This window comes from Pteropus alecto, unplaced genomic scaffold (assembly GCF_000325575.1).
Source record: "Pteropus alecto unplaced genomic scaffold, ASM32557v1 scaffold98, whole genome shotgun sequence".
In the NCBI taxonomy this organism is placed as follows: domain Eukaryota; kingdom Metazoa; phylum Chordata; class Mammalia; order Chiroptera; family Pteropodidae; genus Pteropus; species Pteropus alecto.
In genome coordinates this window covers 6,073,002-6,089,848 of record NW_006443570.1, presented here as the reverse complement: position 1 = coordinate 6,089,848, position 16,847 = coordinate 6,073,002, and the positions used below count along the sequence as shown (strand labels likewise).

The window sequence follows — 16,847 nt, the reverse complement described above, 5'->3', positions numbered from 1 at the left end:
TCTCCATTCTCACTGTGACTGTTCATAATCACGTCTCATGACGGTTCATAATCACCTCTCATTTGGACTCCTGTGGTAACCTTTGGTCTACCTTCAAATAATTTTGTTCCCTTTCCAATCCTACCCCCTTTGCATTCCCCATGTCCTTGCAGACTAAGCTTTTCAAAGTATGAGTGGAGTTCAGCATCTTTAATATGATCCATTATCCTTCAGGGCCCTGTATTAGTTGGTCTTTGTCTATTTTCCAGCCTCATCTCAGGCCATTTCCCTTGTCTCTAGGCTTGGCCATTCTGGACCTCCTTGGTTTCTTTCAGACTCTCTTTGTTTCATGAACTTTTAGGTCTCAGTTTAAATGTCACAGGAATGTATTCCTAATATCAAGTCTCTAATATCAAGTTAGTTCCCTATTAATATACTTTTTTGATCTATTGTACTATTTCTTATGCTTACAGTGTGTTTTGCGTTGTGTGTGAACTTGAACTATGTGATTTTTAAAAGTCTCATTTTGTATTTAGAGGTTGAAATGCTAACTCCTCATTTTAGAACGTCTTGTAAGAATAATGTCATATACAAGCCTGAGGCTGAGTTGTAAACCAAAGTTGTACTGTAATCCCATGTTGGTGTCACTCAGGCAATAACAGAAATACCAGCCATCTCTTAGTTGCATTAATCTCAAATTAGGTGACTGGTGAATTATTTGAGATCTTTACACATTTATCTTTTGTCAGTCACCCACGTTTAATGTCTGTTTTCTTCTGCTAAATTTCAAGCAATGACTTCTTTTTAAAGTTGATTCAGTCACTTATTTCTATGTTTCTATTGTCTCCTATACTTGCTTCCATTATAGTACTTAGCTTGTTGTAATGTTGACTGTTTATTGTATTTCTCTGATGGCTATCAAGAAGGAAGTTCTTGGATTGAGTGTATAGACAGAATTTTAGTTTTATTTTGAATGTTATTTAATTTGAGTAAATCTTATGAATGGCATTATTTAATAGTTTGTAACAAATATCTTTATTCTGCCTAACTCCTTATTTTGTTCTTCTGCTGACATTTATAAATAGGTGTGTGGTTTTATTTGTGACAATTTTTTTCTTTGACTAGGATGTGATAGAATGGATATGTTCCTATTTTCATGTTATCTCAATTAGTTTGTGTAAATAGAAAGCAGATTGTTTCTTTGAAGAAAATGAAGACTGTAAAACATAAGTAGGATTCTGTCATGTTTATAGTCTACAAAGCTAGTAACGAGGTTGAGCAGTACTAGTCTACCTAGGATCTCTGAGCATATCGCCTGTTGCCTAATTATGTTCTCCTGTAGTTATGAAAGGGTTAGGTATAGAAAAAAGAATCAGTTCTCATTACCTCTCTTATATTCTACTCTCCTACCTCCGCCCAAGAAAAATGACTCTTGTTAGGTCCATGGATTCAAATCTCTTTCTGCCAAGAGCCCCATTTTAACATCTGATTGAATTTCATGGCACCTTCTCTATTTTTATTCCAGTTTTCTTTTTCGTAAATTCTTATATCAATGTTTCTTACTTTCACATTATTGCTAAGTGTCATAGAACTAGGCCGTTTTCTGAAGTTTTTTGGACTTATCATCAGTGGTCTGTTTTATGAGCTAGCTACTCTAGCATATGGCAACTTCTGTTCCAAGGTTATGTTTATGATCAGCGATATTTCACAAAACAATTTCCCCAAAATAGAATATTGACATATTTTTCTTGGGTAACAATTTAGAAAATTTCAATTATTCGTTAGTTTTTCTTGATTATTCTTTGAAAGCTATTTAGAAGTATTTGTCTTACTAGGCTTTCATTGCTCTGTATGATCTATTAACATGTCTTATTGGAACTGAGGAATATTTTGTTGTGTAGTAATGATTAGGTGGCAGCTGTACATTTCCCAGCCAAGGTTTAGTACACATTTAATATGAGGATTTTCAAGAGCAGAGAGATTTAAAAAAAATGTTTTAAAAATTCAACATTTACTTGGGAGTGGGAGTGTGTAGAGTATAATATTCTATAATAGCTTTATGATTCTGATTATTTTTTCCTGTTTTTCTTTTTGTATTTTTCTTGTAATCCTGATGATGTTTTTTAAAAATAATAAAGGTGAATTTTCCATGTTATAATCACAAAATTAAAACTAGTATTTAAAAGTGGAACAGTATTAAAATATTACAGACCAAAAAAATATCAGTATTTACAGGTTTTTATAAATTAGGGGAAATCAAATTTCTTGTTTAATTTGAAGATGCACTAAAATTGAATGCATAGTTCTGTGTTTCATAAATACCTTCCTGAGGAAAAGATCCATTTTCATAAGAATCTCAAAAGAGTTCATGAATCCTAAAAGCTTAAAATTCACTTAGACTAAGAAGGAAAAAACATACCCTTATGAGAGATGACAGTTCGTTTTGTAGTCTCTAAGTTTATTTTAAATTGCTAGAAGGAAAGGCTTAGGATTATATATTTGCTCTGGAATATTTTCATTATTGCCAGGCCTTTCCTGTGAAGGGAAATGGCAGAAACAAGAGATTTCCATTTAGCGATAAATAGCTCTGCCCATCCAAGAATTGTCATACAATTTTGGAAAAAAATTTCTCTTCCTTTTGCTATATTTGCTTAAGATAATATAGATATTGAGGCCCCAGTAGTTGTGATAAAATGTGAAAAATTCTGAAGCTTGAATCATCTAGATAGGTCCAAGTAATGATTATAAACATAATAGTAGTGACTGCTAAAAAGTTATAGATTATTCATGCCCTTTTGTAGCCAAACTGGGTTGCCAAGAAACAAAGTAGACATGAAGCTGTGTGTCCATATGATATTTCTTCTCTCAGTTAGAAGGGAGTTCTGAATAGGCAGAATAGTGGTAAAGTTGTTCCCCCCGACCCAGGTTTATTGAGAAATAATTGACATATAACATTGTGTGAGTTTAAAGTGTGCAGTGTAATGATTTGATATATGTATATAATGCAAATTATCACCAAATAAGGTTAGTTAACACATCCATCACTTCACATAGTTACAAAAATTTTTTTTTGTAGCGAGAACTTTTAAAATCTATTGTCTTAACAACTTTCAAATATACTGTACAGTAATATTGTTAACTATAGTCACCATGCTGCTGTACTTTACATCCCTAGAACTTACTGATTTTATAACTGCAAATTTGTACTCTTAGATCACTTTCACCCATTTCCCCCATCCCCACACCTTACCCCTGTTAGTGGTAAAGTTTTTTGTTGGTTTAGTCACACTGTATTTTAACTGTCATTTGGTAAACATCTGCTGTATGTTCTTTAAAACATTTTATTCATAACACAACAGAAGCTTAAAATAAGAATTTCTAGTTACTTACCCAGATATAGTAGTTTAGTTAGCCACGGGATCATTTTCAAAGCAAGACAAAAAAAATTACATTTTCTTATTATTTCTTAGTTTGTAGCCAGTGACTACCCTTGGAAGACAGGGATAGTGCTGTGCTTACAGTCATGTTCCACTTCCTGGCACATCGCAAGTAGCCACAGGCATTTCTTGAATGAATAAAAGATTTGTTCAAAAGATTTGTCAAGGTTACCTCTTTTCTTATATTTATCATAACCTTTACTCCTACATATAGTAATTTTAGATTAATATTCTGGAAAAATACACAATGGCTATTTGAGGCTTCTAAGAGCCTCACAAATATGAAATATCTTCATAAAAAAGTATAGGGCAGGTTTGTGGAAGGACTAAAGGGGTTCCTGAGCTCCTGAGAAAAATAGGTAGAATTTGAGTTGGGTGTGGGCATTTTTTCTGGGGAAACATAGTTCATGGACTATCAAATTCCCAAATGGGTCTGTGGATCCCCAAAAGATTGAGAACCAATGTTTCTAAGTATCCTTTGGTGGATGATTGGATAAAGATGTCCATTTATACAATGGAATACCACTCAGTCATAAAAAGATGAAATGTTGCCATTTGCGACAACATGGATTTGTTACCGCTGGGATGATCTGAACTTCTGTGTTGCCCCAGCTTCATGGAGGCGGTCTTTGGTTCTTCCCCAGCGATGCAGTAAAAAATTACAGGTCAGTGAGATTTAGAAAAAGTAATAAGATTTATTGAAAGTACATTTTTAGAAGGAAATGGAAGGAACCCCTTTAGTCCTTCCATGCTAAGGAAGGCTACAGCCCTGTGGAATCTGGGAAGTGAAAAGAAAAGAGAGAAAAACAAAGTATGCTCTAAGGGGAGAGCAGGTTTCAGTGAAGAGAGCTGTAACAATGCAGAAGTGAGAAGGTCTGTTTTTATTTGGGCCATGATGGGAGGGTTTAAGGGCCAAACTAGATGATCCATATGTGAGGTCATTTTGACTGACAGTTGGCTGCTATATAGCCGTTTGCCTACTGTGCATGTGCTTACCCGAATAAAATATTTGTTTTAAGAATTTGCCCAGTTTGCAAGTTTGTAAATCTTAATAGTCTGTTATAATAAGTAAGATTCATAAATTTCCGGGCATGGGTGTGATATTATAATGATGGTATAATGAGGTTGAGGTTGTGGGCAGGTTGGGGTAGTACTTTTTGCGCACGCATTTGTGGCTGATTTAAGCTAGCAGCTTTCATGGCCTTCTTACCTTTGGATTTGGGATAATTGATAACCCTGAAAGGTGAGACATTTCTGAGCGATCTTTAAGGAAGGTCGGCAAGGGAGGTTTCTATTGTTACAGAGCTGGGCCCTTTACTCTTTAAGATCAATCTGTTAGGTAGTTAAGCAGGTATGAGCCACAGGAGTCGCTCCTGTCTCTCATACCTGCTTAACTACCTAACAGATTGATCTTAAAGAATATTATGCTAAGTGAAATAAGTCAGATGAAAAGGACAAGAACCTTGTGATTTCAGTCATGTGGGATAGAAAACAAAAGAAATAAACAAAACACAAACAAGACCCTTAAGCTCTGTAGATATAGACAACAGAATGGTGGTTACTGGAGGGGAAGCAGGATAGCGGGAGGATAAAGAGGGTCAAATATATGGTGATGGACTAGACTTTGGGTGGTGAACACAAAATAGAGTGTACAGATGTTATAAAGTTGTACACCTGAAATTTGTATAATGATATTAACCAGTGTTATCACAATAAATTTAATTTAAAAAAAGAACCAGTGTTTCAGAAGTTGTAGGTTCTAGCTTCATAGATAAGAAAAACATTGGCTAAGACATAAGGAAATCATATGGCTCTTGAGGGAATGTAGAAGATATATTATGATACTTGTAGTTTCTTATGATAGAAACCAACTCAAACCAGCTTATGTAAAATAGGAATTTATTGGTTTATGTAACTGAAAAAATAAACAAAAACAACTGGGAATGCTGGCTCCAGGAACTACTATTGAATCTAGGACTCAAATTGTATCATTAATTAGGGTTTTATTCCCCTTTGCTCTTTGTTTCCTTTTATATTGGCTTTGTTTTCAGGCACGTTCTTTCCATTTGTTGGAAAAAGATGTCTGTCCGCAATTTAAGCCTTCTAGGTTCTTGGAGTTTGTGATTTCAGTAGAAGAGAGTAGCAGTCTCTCTAATAATTGGTAGATGTTCCAGAGAGGACTCTGACTGGTCTGGTTCAAGTCATGTGCTCACCTTTGGGAGATGGAGTCCTCACCAGTTGATTTGCATGGGTTAAATAGAGTTATCATGAAACTGGGGAAGAGAAATTCCTCAGAGGAAGGCAATGTTTGCAGACAAACAATGTGCACCTCCAGTGCTTGAAATATTTCGGGACAGATAGAGTATGTAATAGACAAAAAAATTAAAATTAGGATGTATTTAGTGCTCTCTAAGTTTTTTTGTGAACTCTATGTTTTTCTATATGGGTACCAGATTTTTACTCTGAAAGTTTTTTTCATGTTTATTCATTTGTTTAACAAATATTTGAACACCTGCTCTGTGCCACCATTTTTCTTTGCACTGGTAATACCACAGCAAACAAAACCAAAAATCTCTGCCCTCATGGAGCCTGCATTCTAGTGAGGAAAGGCAGGTAAGTAAGATAAATTACTGAAATACATAGTATGTTAGATGAGGATGAGTGCTGTAGAGAGAAAAAAAAACAGGGAGAGAGGTCGGTAATGGGTAGTACAGTTTTAGATACAGTGGGCAAGGAAAGCCTTAGTAAGAAGGTGACACACAAAGACTTTTAAGGATATGAGGAGGGAGTGAGCCATTTAGATGGCCAGAGGAACTGCAGGGAGGCTTGAATCAGAGTATGCGAAGGAGTCGGGGAGAGGATGAGGAAGAGTATTAAGAGGATGATATCAAAGAAGAGAGTGGTAGATTGCGTGGGTCCTGGGAAGCTGTCCTAAGGACTTTGGGAGAATGTAAGCAATCAGAAGATTTTGAGCAGAGGGGTAAACTGATCTTACTTTTTAAAGGGCTGCCCTAACAATTGCATTTAAGAATGCATTGTAGAAGGAAGGGCAGGTGCGGAAATAAGGAAACCAGTTAGGAAGCTATTGCTATTGAATTAATCTAGGCCATAGATAATGGTGGCACAGACCAAGGTGGTGGTAGAGATGAGGAAAAGTGGTTGGACCTGAAGATAGATTGGATATGAGGTATTAGAGAAAAAGAAGAGTCAAAGCTGAGTCCAAAGTTTTGGGTCTGAGCAATTGACCACAGTTATTTAATGACCTAGGTGAGATCAGGAGGAGCAAGTGTTGACATGTTAAGTTTAAGATGGTTGTTAGACATTCAAATAAAATTGTCCAGTTGGACATTCAAATCTGGAATTCAGGTCTGGGCTAGAGATTGGGCTAGAAATTTGGGGTTGTCATCATAAAGTTAGTATTTAAAGCCATGAAACTGGATGAGATCATCAGAGAATAAGAGTAATAATGAAAAGGAAAAGTTGTCTAAGGGACAGAGTTTGCCATTGTTAAGAAGTTGAGAAGAGGAAGGACCAATAAAGACCAAGAAAAATATAGAAGAAAACAAGAAAAAGTCTTGGAAGTCAAATGTAAAAAAAAAGTTTTAAGGAGGAGTGAGTGATCATTGTCAAATGATGCTGATTAAGATAAGGATTGAGATTTGCTGATTGGTTTCAGTGATAATCTCTTTGATGAGAACAGTTTTAGTAAATTAAATTTGATTGGTGGAGATAGTTCATGCACTTTTTCCTAGGAATTTAAATTCCATGGTTCAGGTAATCTAGAAAACTGCTGTTAATCAAATAATCGTTTAACAAATATTTATCAGAATTCCATTATTCTTTAGTTCTCTATTTGTTATACATGTTATGTGCAGAATATATAAAAAAATTGTCCTGAAATCAGATGAATATGCAAGTATACTAGTGTTAAAGAATTTATATATTTGGAGTAAGATATGTATTTCTTTGTAATGCCCGTTATATGAAATGGAAACACTTCCATAAATTATTTTGTCATCTTTTTCCTTCTACATTTGGAAGTTTTAAAACTTAATTTTTATGGAGAAACTAAAATCAACCTAAATTTGTCATTCTGAGATCTTTTTGAATAGTTAATACAGAATTGTGATTCTTGATACCAAGAAACTCAGGAGTTGATAGTGTTAAAAAGATTTCATTTCTCTAATGAAAATAACATGTATTTCTTCTTTATTAGAAATTCATTGAATTTGAAGACTCTCAAGAACAGGAAAAAAAGGATTTACAGACCCGAGTGGAATCTTTAGAATCTCAAACAAGACAACTTGAACTCAAAGCAAAAAACTATGCTGACCAGAGTAAGTAAAAATACCTCTCCTCTAAGTACACACTAAGCAGTGGGCTCTAATAGTGCAGTGACTCATCCTGACATTTGACTAGGGTTCCAAATATATGCTTGACATTGTCATCCCAGACTCAAGAGTGAGACCTGGGATCTAGGTTTAGTTCTTTTTTGTTCCCATTTTCATGTGGTATCCATATCTGCAGAAATAACTAAATCAAAAATACCTATAAGATTCTATTCTTCAATTTTGCTTTCGGCCTTTGTTTGTAGTTAACGTTATGCTCTTACCATTATGCAGGATTCTGGAGTGTATGCATGTGGATCATTTCTTCTAATTTTGATAAAGTATGCAAAATTCCATTGGTTTCTATATTGTTTTAAAGTTTAAAAATGTAAGAGAAACTCTAGCTTTTTGAAGTATGTATAAAAAAATTACTAAATTCTGTTTTTCTTTCCTTTCTAGTGGAAAACAGGGCATTTAGGGGAACAGAACATCCTTTTTTCAGAATCATTTATTATTTGTGATTTTAAAATAATTACTGTTTGAAACTCCAAAGATGATTTCCCCTTTTTGGCTAATGAAAGTGGACCTAATGGAGAGAAACTTCCTGGCCTATTTTCATGTTCAATTCAGTCAGGCAGAGTGCTCTCCAGTTTTCCCTCTCAGCATTGTAGACTTTCAGAATTTTAGAGAGCAAGAGATGGCCAGCAGTTACCCTTCCCACATCACCCATTAAGGCTATATAGTGACACCTGCTGTTAAAGGATTGTCATTCATGATGGATAACCTTCACTACCAGGCTTGGAGTGTGTGTGTGATAACTGACTACTTCTAGGACTCCAGAAGAGCCTAATAGAATTAATTCTAGAATCTGGAATTCAGGTGTTCTAAAATTCAAGGAGAACTCACGTGGCTGTTCATTAGATGTCATAGAAGGGAGCCAATATTTGATGTTTGATAATAGAAGCCAACTAGAGTAAGACAGAATGAACCACGTGTCATGTCTTTTACTTTTAGGTTTGCAGGTACCTAGAGTGCTGTACCCTTCCTTTGTTAACACTGGATACATTGAGTGATTTCTGCGATTTCACTCATAGGAATTTGAGGTCTTAGAGAGCTGTATGATAGACTCCACAGTGCATACACTAACAAATACATTGCTGGAAGCACATTACTGAGTACCACTCATCTAGTGGCAGTTACAAGCTTCTGGTATATTTCAAGAGTAGAGTATTCTCTATTCAAAGAAGAAGAAAAATTAGCTATTAGAGATATTTTAATCTTAACTTGATTACGTTTTCATATCAGGTATTATGTAGTATTTTAGAACCAAATGCTAAAGGCACAGTTGACAGAACCAACCTCTCATTGTTTTCTCTATTAAATTTTCTTCTCGATTTCTGAAGAGCACCAAGTTTTGTATGGGAAAATTTTCTTTTGACTTAGGCACTCCTTGTCTAGAATCCTTTTATTCATTAAGTAATCTGCTTCTCTGATAAGGGAGATATTACAATGTATTCAAGCATCTCCCTTACATTCAAAAGTGATGCTGCTTTTTTCACAAAATGACTGAATGGAATGAATTATTAATTTTTTTCACATACACTTTATCTTTTTTATTATGAAAAATTTAAAGACCTACTCTCTCTTCCTTTCTAGGAAATGTAAATAAAATATAGTAGTCTCTTAATTAAGATTTGTTATTTAGTCCAGTGAATCATACTCACCTTTTTTGGAATTGTCGTGTTGTGTGGTATCCATTCTCATTCCTCTCTCAAAAGTACTGATTACTGTTTTCTATTTTAATTCAAAGTAATTTTTAAAAATAGGCATCTTTTAAAAATAATTGATAATTCTCTAGGGAAGGGATGAGGAAATTCTTCACCAAGTATTAGATATGGTCTTGAACTAAATTTGTCCTGAAAACCTTATTTTTGTCATTAATATCTCCCTCTGGGAGTCTCATATCTCGTTTTGAAATAAATCTTGGTGTCTAAGTAATAGTTAAAGAACTTATAACCGTAGTTATCAAAATTGACCATTGAGATACCCAAAGCTGATAACACTGAATCTCTTGGTCCATGAACTGAGGCTATAGCGAGCCTTCTTTTATGAATGCCTTGGGACTTATTCCCTTCTTCTTTGATACCTTGGAGTCTTATACTCTTTTCCATCTAATTGTTTTCTTCTCACTTTAATTTTTCTCTAAGCCTTAAGTGAGTATAATATGAAATCTAAGTATATCTTAAATTTTTCTTTCAAGTCTTTATTTTACCACATTTAAACATCTGAAAAATATTTTGGAAAGAAACAGTTTTGAACATTTTTTCATTTTACTTCCTTAGCCTTTCCTTCCCCAAATCTCCAATTATGCATCAAAGCCCATTATTTTTTAAAAAGGTGATGGTAGGAGGTAATCCTTAATTTTCATCAATGTCCTATCCTGTTGGAAAACCAGGACAGGGAATATCTTTTTTAAAAGATGAAAACGTTTAAATGGGTTTGTGACAGTGTATTGATTCTTTTTTGTGTACTAGGAAACAGAATATCTGGACTATTTAATATTCTATTTTGTTTTTTTGAAGCACATACAGTGATTTTTGTTAAAATTACTGTAACTTACCCTATTTTTAAAACTTTTAAAATGTTCTAAGTGTATTTTTTGTGTTCCTAACATCCGGTTTTAAATAAGCACTTATTTAAGGCCACAAAAATGGATGGCGATGATACCTAGAGGGAAGGATGAAATTTTTTGTTTAGTGCCATTCGTTCAGTGCTATATGATAACAGTATCTTGTCTAATTTCCACATTTATATAATATGTTAGAGTCTTTAATTTTAAGACTGTCAATTCTGACGTATGTTTTAGGGCACAGATTCCTTTTAAAAAGTAGCCACAATAAAAGTCCAAGTTCTGCTTTGAATACTGCTTCCTATGTTAAAAGGGGAAATTTTGGTTGTAGTTACTTGCTACTTAGGAAACAAGAAAAAGTCAAGAAATAGAAAGTGCATTAAAGGACGTACTTTACAGCTTTCGGTAATATGGAGTCAGTCAGGGTGTCATATGATTTCACAGTATTAAAAAGTTGAGTCCACAAAAATTTTGTTACAGTTTTGTAGTCATGTTTGATTTTGGTAATTTCTGGTTGCTTCTTTTCAAAATTCAAGCTACATAAGAATTATTTTTGTTTTTTCTAACACGAATAAAGCATATTTTAAAATGCTGTGTATTATTTCTTATCTGGGAGTAACAATAACACTGTTAGTTAACATCTTGTAAGCCTTAAGGAAGAATCTGAAATATATGTAGAGAGGAATAAGGAAGTCATGGATTAAGAAAGATCTGTTGCTGCTTTTTAACTATGTAAGAAGTCTACAATCAATCTTGCCATTCATAGTGTGGCAGTAATGGGTTCTTTATCAGAACATACTTTGTAATTCTTTAGTTTGTTGTTTATTGAGTATTTCTATCTTGTAAGCCAAATCGTAAATGAGTCAAGTAAATGTAGACCTTTTTAATACAGTTAAAAATATTAAACTACTACTGTGTGCCTGGCATTCAGCCTAGGTATGGTTGTGGTACAGAAGAATATGATATGGTCGTTGAAATCGAAGGAATCATAGTCTTTTGAGGGGGTGGGGGAGTTATATGTATGACCTCCTAGTCTTTTTTCCATATGTAGCATGTTTTTATATCACTAGTTAGAGTGTATATGTAATTTTGTATCTTTAACATTATCATAAGTATTTTCTTTATTATATAATATCTCTCCCTCCCCCTCTTTCTTTCTTTCTTTCTTTCTTTCTTTCTTTCTCTCTCTCTCTCTCTCCCCTTCCTTCCTTCCTTCTTTATTTAGCGCCTACAGCACCTGGTATTCCTAGGTAGTCTACCATCCAAGTACTAACCAGGCTTGACCTGGCTTAGCTTCCGAGATCAGACGAGATTGGGCACGTTCAGGGTGGCATGGCCGTAGACTTTTAATTATTTTTTAAATTTACTTTTCAATTATAGTTGACATACAGTATTATATTAGTTACAGGTGTACAACGTAGTTTAGTAGACATTTATATAACTTATGAAGTGATCACCCCAATAAGTCTAATACCCATCTGACACTATACATAGTTATTATATTATTGAGTATATGTAGTCACTAATTATGTTTTTAAAAATGTCTGCCTATACCCATCATCTAGAAAGTATGCCAGCTTTTAACAATTCTCTTCCCCTGAGGAGCTATTCTTTCTCCTTTCCTCTAATGAGAATTATTTAATGACCACTTTTTTTTTTAACCTTGGCTACTCATAAACACAGAACAAAACTTAGAAATGCAACCATAATGACTGGTTTGAACCTTGTCTTATTAGCATATTTAAATGTTTTTTCTTTGATCTACATTTTATACATACATAATGAATTGTTGTGATATATTTTTATAAGCTATCTCAAATCTTTTGTGGAATGAAGGAATGAATCAGGGTAAAAATAAATATAGGTAAATTTAAAAAACACAGAAGACTTCTGTTGATTGGACATTTTTTTCCAGTGTAGTGAATCATATTGCAGTGAATATTTTTTACACCCATAGATTTCCCTCTCTTTTAATAATTTTCTTAGAATATATTTAAGGAAGTAGGTCCTTAAATATATTCTAAGAAAACACTCATATACCAAGAACTATATGAGTGTATATGAATGTTTCATCATTTTTAATATGAACAGAATTAGAGAAGTAAGGTTTAGTAGCATATTTCATTTTGTTTATAATAACTTATGAATGTGAATCATTATTTACAATGTATTAGCACCCAGAGCTGATATAAAACCATTTATTATTGATTCTCTTGGGAAAAATCTGTTTCTCTAAAGCTTCTTGAGTTTATAATAGATGGCTTTTCCCTTGAGTTGTGAGAGAAGATGGAGAGATTTAGATGACAGTGATTTTTAAGCTACTTAAAGATTCTTCTCTGATTCTGCCTTTGAATGAAAATCCATTTGTAAAAATTAAATGGAAAAATGTTTTTGACACCTGAAGACATTTGTGTTAGAGCCTCGTACGCTGACCTTCCTACCCTTCTTACGTCCCATATAACATTTATTTGCTTTTTAAATTTGGTATCAGATCTTAGTCTAATAAAATAATTTCAAATCTTTACCTTGAAACACTTATTGTAAGGAAGACATGCCTCATTTCTTGGTTATAAGAATTTTCACACTATTGGATAGTTTGGGAAAGTAGTATAATCATTAACATTTTTATTTTAAAAGAATAAATGGCATAAAACATTTGCATTTGGGAATTATTTACAAGCAAGGTCTCTTAATGATGTGACTGATACATTGATAATTTTCACATAAAAATTAATCTGTTTTTAAGTTAGCAGGTATAGTTTATACCAAAGTTAATATTTGAGGGCCTAAATATTTTCTATCACTATTTTTCAGATTACTTAAAAAATTCCTTCAGCCAATAAAAGCCTTTATTAGCCTCTTTACTGTGCTTTGCAATTGGCAATGAATGTTAATATTCTCAGAATTTGAGTAGTACTCTAATAGGTTATTTTTCCCATTTTAATATCTCGTCAATAGTTAACTCCATCTACATTATTTTTAGATGATTAAAGTAGATAACTGATATGTATTTTCATTGAAAGCATGTTTTTAAATAAGGCAGTTTTAGGAGTTTTAGATTTATATCTTCCGATTTTAAAAAAATGACAAAAATAAAATTTATTTTATAGAATACCTTTTTAGTCCATTTAACGTGAATTTCGTTCTTTGCAATACTAAGAATATCTGTATATTTAATAAACTTTATTTAAGGTTGTTTCTTTTATTAGAGCCTATATATAAGAGGGAAAACAAGATAATTTATGCAAACACTAACATCACTTCTGCTTCATTAGGTAGTATTCTTTGTGATCTTTAGATGTGTATTATGAACTGTATTTGGACTTTTCATTTCTGTTGTTTAGTGTCAAATGTTGAGAACCTTAAGGTTGTAATTTGTAATTAACACCTAGAACTAAAGATTCTAGAAAATTAATTTTATGAGTACGGGTTAAAAGATTTATGGTGATATAGTTTAGAGAACAGAATAAAAATGATTTGACTACTCCTTCAGACGTAGTAAGGGATGGGTAAGGAAGATATCAAGTTGCTTTTCTATAATTTTGGCAGATTAGAGAAAATGAATTTGTTGGTTTTGGTTGATCATAAGGAGGTATTTCCTGACCATGGAGGTGATACATAAGAATATGTGCTGAGAGAAAGCATGGACTTGGCCCTACACAGAGACTTCAGGTAGGAGAGTAGTCATCTTTCTGTTGTGGATGGCTAGGTAACATCTTCAAGACAGTGACTAGACTAGATCAGATCACTAGAAGGCCCTACCACTGGGAATCTTTGACATTTTCCTACTCTCTTTTAGGGATGTGATCATTGATTCATGAGAATACTTAGAATTTCACATTGTGTCATTGATTAATAACATATAATATCTGTCTGAAAATCTTGTGAAGTTTGGAAATATGGTGAAGGACTTAGTTGTCAGAGGAGAGGTTTTTTATTTTTTGACGTGGCTGAGATTTGTTTGCTTCTTAGTTAGCATTTGATTCTTGCTTACCTGTTGAGACTTTTGATGCTAAATTGCTCAAGGAAAAACTTCTGAAAGATCAATGTCAGTCTTCTGAGGCCAAGTAACAGTTGGATTGTCTGCCTTCCATGAATAGTAAGAACTGGTGATTCCTTTTGAGAAGGCAAATAATGAGTTGGATATGGCAATCTAGCAGGTCTGTTTCTCTTTCTTCCCCCCGTAGGCCTATCAGCAGTCTGATGGGGCAGAAGACAACAGAGATGGAAGGTGTTCCAAACTTGGCAAAGGCCATCAATCTAAGGAGGTAAGCTCTGATTTTGAGCAGGTAGAGCAGGTGGCTCTTCCTGCCTTAATCATATCCTCTTGCTCTTTGGAAAGAGGGATAAAAAAGAAAGAGCATTTTTAAACAAGGCTGAAGTATCTCCATTAGCTATTATATGGGGTGCATTTTGGATTAGTCTTTTGGTTCTTCTTTTTTCTTGCCCTTCTTCCCATTTTTCTGTTTAGATGCCTTGATTTTTTTTTTCTCCCCAGAATATTTACAGTTTAAAAAAATGGCAGATTAGTTATATGTTGTTTGGGGATAGGAAGGATAAACAGAATCTTGTTTATTTACAGTTAATCTCAGGTTTTGGCTATTTTGATGAGATGATAAGGTTTTAGATTTTTCCTGAGATCATTTTGAGGTTTGGTTTCATATGGGAACTATTAAACAAGAAATGATCTTTTACTTCAGATATAACGCAAAAATATAGACATTGGTTAACTTTATGGTACTTGAGGTTTTCAGGGGTGTCTTCCAATCTTGCCAAGACGGGCATTTCTTTTCTGCTTTTTCTTCCCTTCTATTTTCCTTTTCTTTTCCCCTTACTGATTACTTGGTGGCATTCAAGACTTTGAAGAGACAGCTCTTTCCTGAATTTAAAGGTACTTCTCAGTTAAACGTATAACATCCAATGTGAGTTAGGCCTTGAGAAAACTGAGTCCTTTGACAATGTTTTACTGAGTATTATAAATATTTTCAGAATAGAGTGAGAGGTGCTTCTGAATTTGTATTATATAATCTTGATGGTTAACTCATATACCTAAAAAGATAATACTAGTATTTAGAATCAGTACAGGTAGGAAAATATGAAATATGGAAAGTCAGTTTTCTGTCAAGCTATTTGCTGGAGTTTTTAGGTTGGCGGGCATAATCACCAGAATAACATACAGAAAATCATCTAGAATAACAAAAACATAAACTGTGCCACAAAAAACATGTATAATGACTCAAATGTTATATGTTTTTTTTTTTTGTTCATGTGAAGTTTAAATTAAAATGAATGTTTTCAAAAGATTGGTGGCTTCTTTGGAGACACAGGTTCTTTCCTACTTAAATCTCAAAGTTTGTCATAGTCACTTACACTAAGTTGGAGGAAAGGAAAGGGAATGAAAGATTGGATTGTATGTGGAATATTTGTATTAGGCTAGGCCTAGGAGTGGTGCATATAGCTTTCACTATATATAGGTAGACCACTGTAAGGATTTTAAAAAATTGTGACAGTCATTCACTATCAGACTTTACCCAGGCTACTGTTTTAAGAATACAGGGGAAATTAACACCTATTCTTCTCAAACTATTCCAAAAAATTCAAGAAGAGAGAAGGCTTCCTAACTCCTTTTATGAAGCCACCATTACCTTAATTCCAAAACCAGACAAAGATATAACAAAAACCAAAAACTGTAGGCCGATATCTCTTACGAACATCGATGCAAAAATCCTCAACAAAATATTAGCAAACCGAATTCAGCAATACATTAAAAATATCATATACTATGATCAAGTTGGATTTATTCCTGGAATGCAATGCAAGGTTGGTACAATATCCGAAAATCAATTAGTGTGATACACCACATTAACAAATCAAATGATAAAAACCATATGATCATATCAATAGATGCAAAAAAAGTGTTTGAGAAAATCCAGCATTGATATATGATAAAAACTCTCAGCAAAACGGAAAGAAAGGGACCATACTTCAACATAATAAAGGCCACATGTGACAGACCTACAGCTAATATCATACTCAGCGGGGAAAGACTAAAAGTGTTTTTCTTAAGATCAGGAACAAGACAAGGATGCCCACTTTCACCACTCCTCTTCAACTTTGTATTTGGAAGTCTTAGCCACAGCAATAAGACAAGAAAGAGAAATAAAATGTATCTGAATTGGAAAGGAAGAAGTGAAATTCTTGTTATTTGCCAATGACATGATACTATATAGAGGACCCTAAAGATTCCACCAAAGGCTGTTAGAACTGATCAATGAATTCAGTAAAGTACCAGGTTACAAAATAAATATTCAGAAGTCATTAGCATTTTTATACACCAATGATGAATTTTTGGAAAGAGAAATTAAAACAATCCCATTTACAATTGCATTGAAAACTATAAAATACCTGGGAATCAAATTAACCAAGATGGTAAAGATCTGTTCTCAGAAAATTATAAGTCATTGAAAAAAGAAA

At 33.7% G+C, this 16,847-nt stretch overlaps 1 protein-coding gene and 1 pseudogene across 2 annotated transcripts in view; one reads left to right on the top strand and one right to left on the bottom strand.

The window, feature by feature from the left end:
• SPAG9 (sperm associated antigen 9) overlaps positions 1-16,847 on the top strand; it is a 114,390-nt gene that overhangs the window by 20,698 nt on the left and 76,845 nt on the right. For both annotated transcript variants that reach the window (XM_006924838.3, XM_006924837.3), the window contains exon 2: positions 7,633-7,753. In XM_006924838.3, the coding sequence (XP_006924900.1) occupies positions 7,633-7,753 (121 nt within the window). The remainder of the gene's footprint in view (positions 1-7,632; positions 7,754-16,847) is intronic.
• LOC112473354 lies at positions 11,599-11,717 on the bottom strand (annotated as a pseudogene).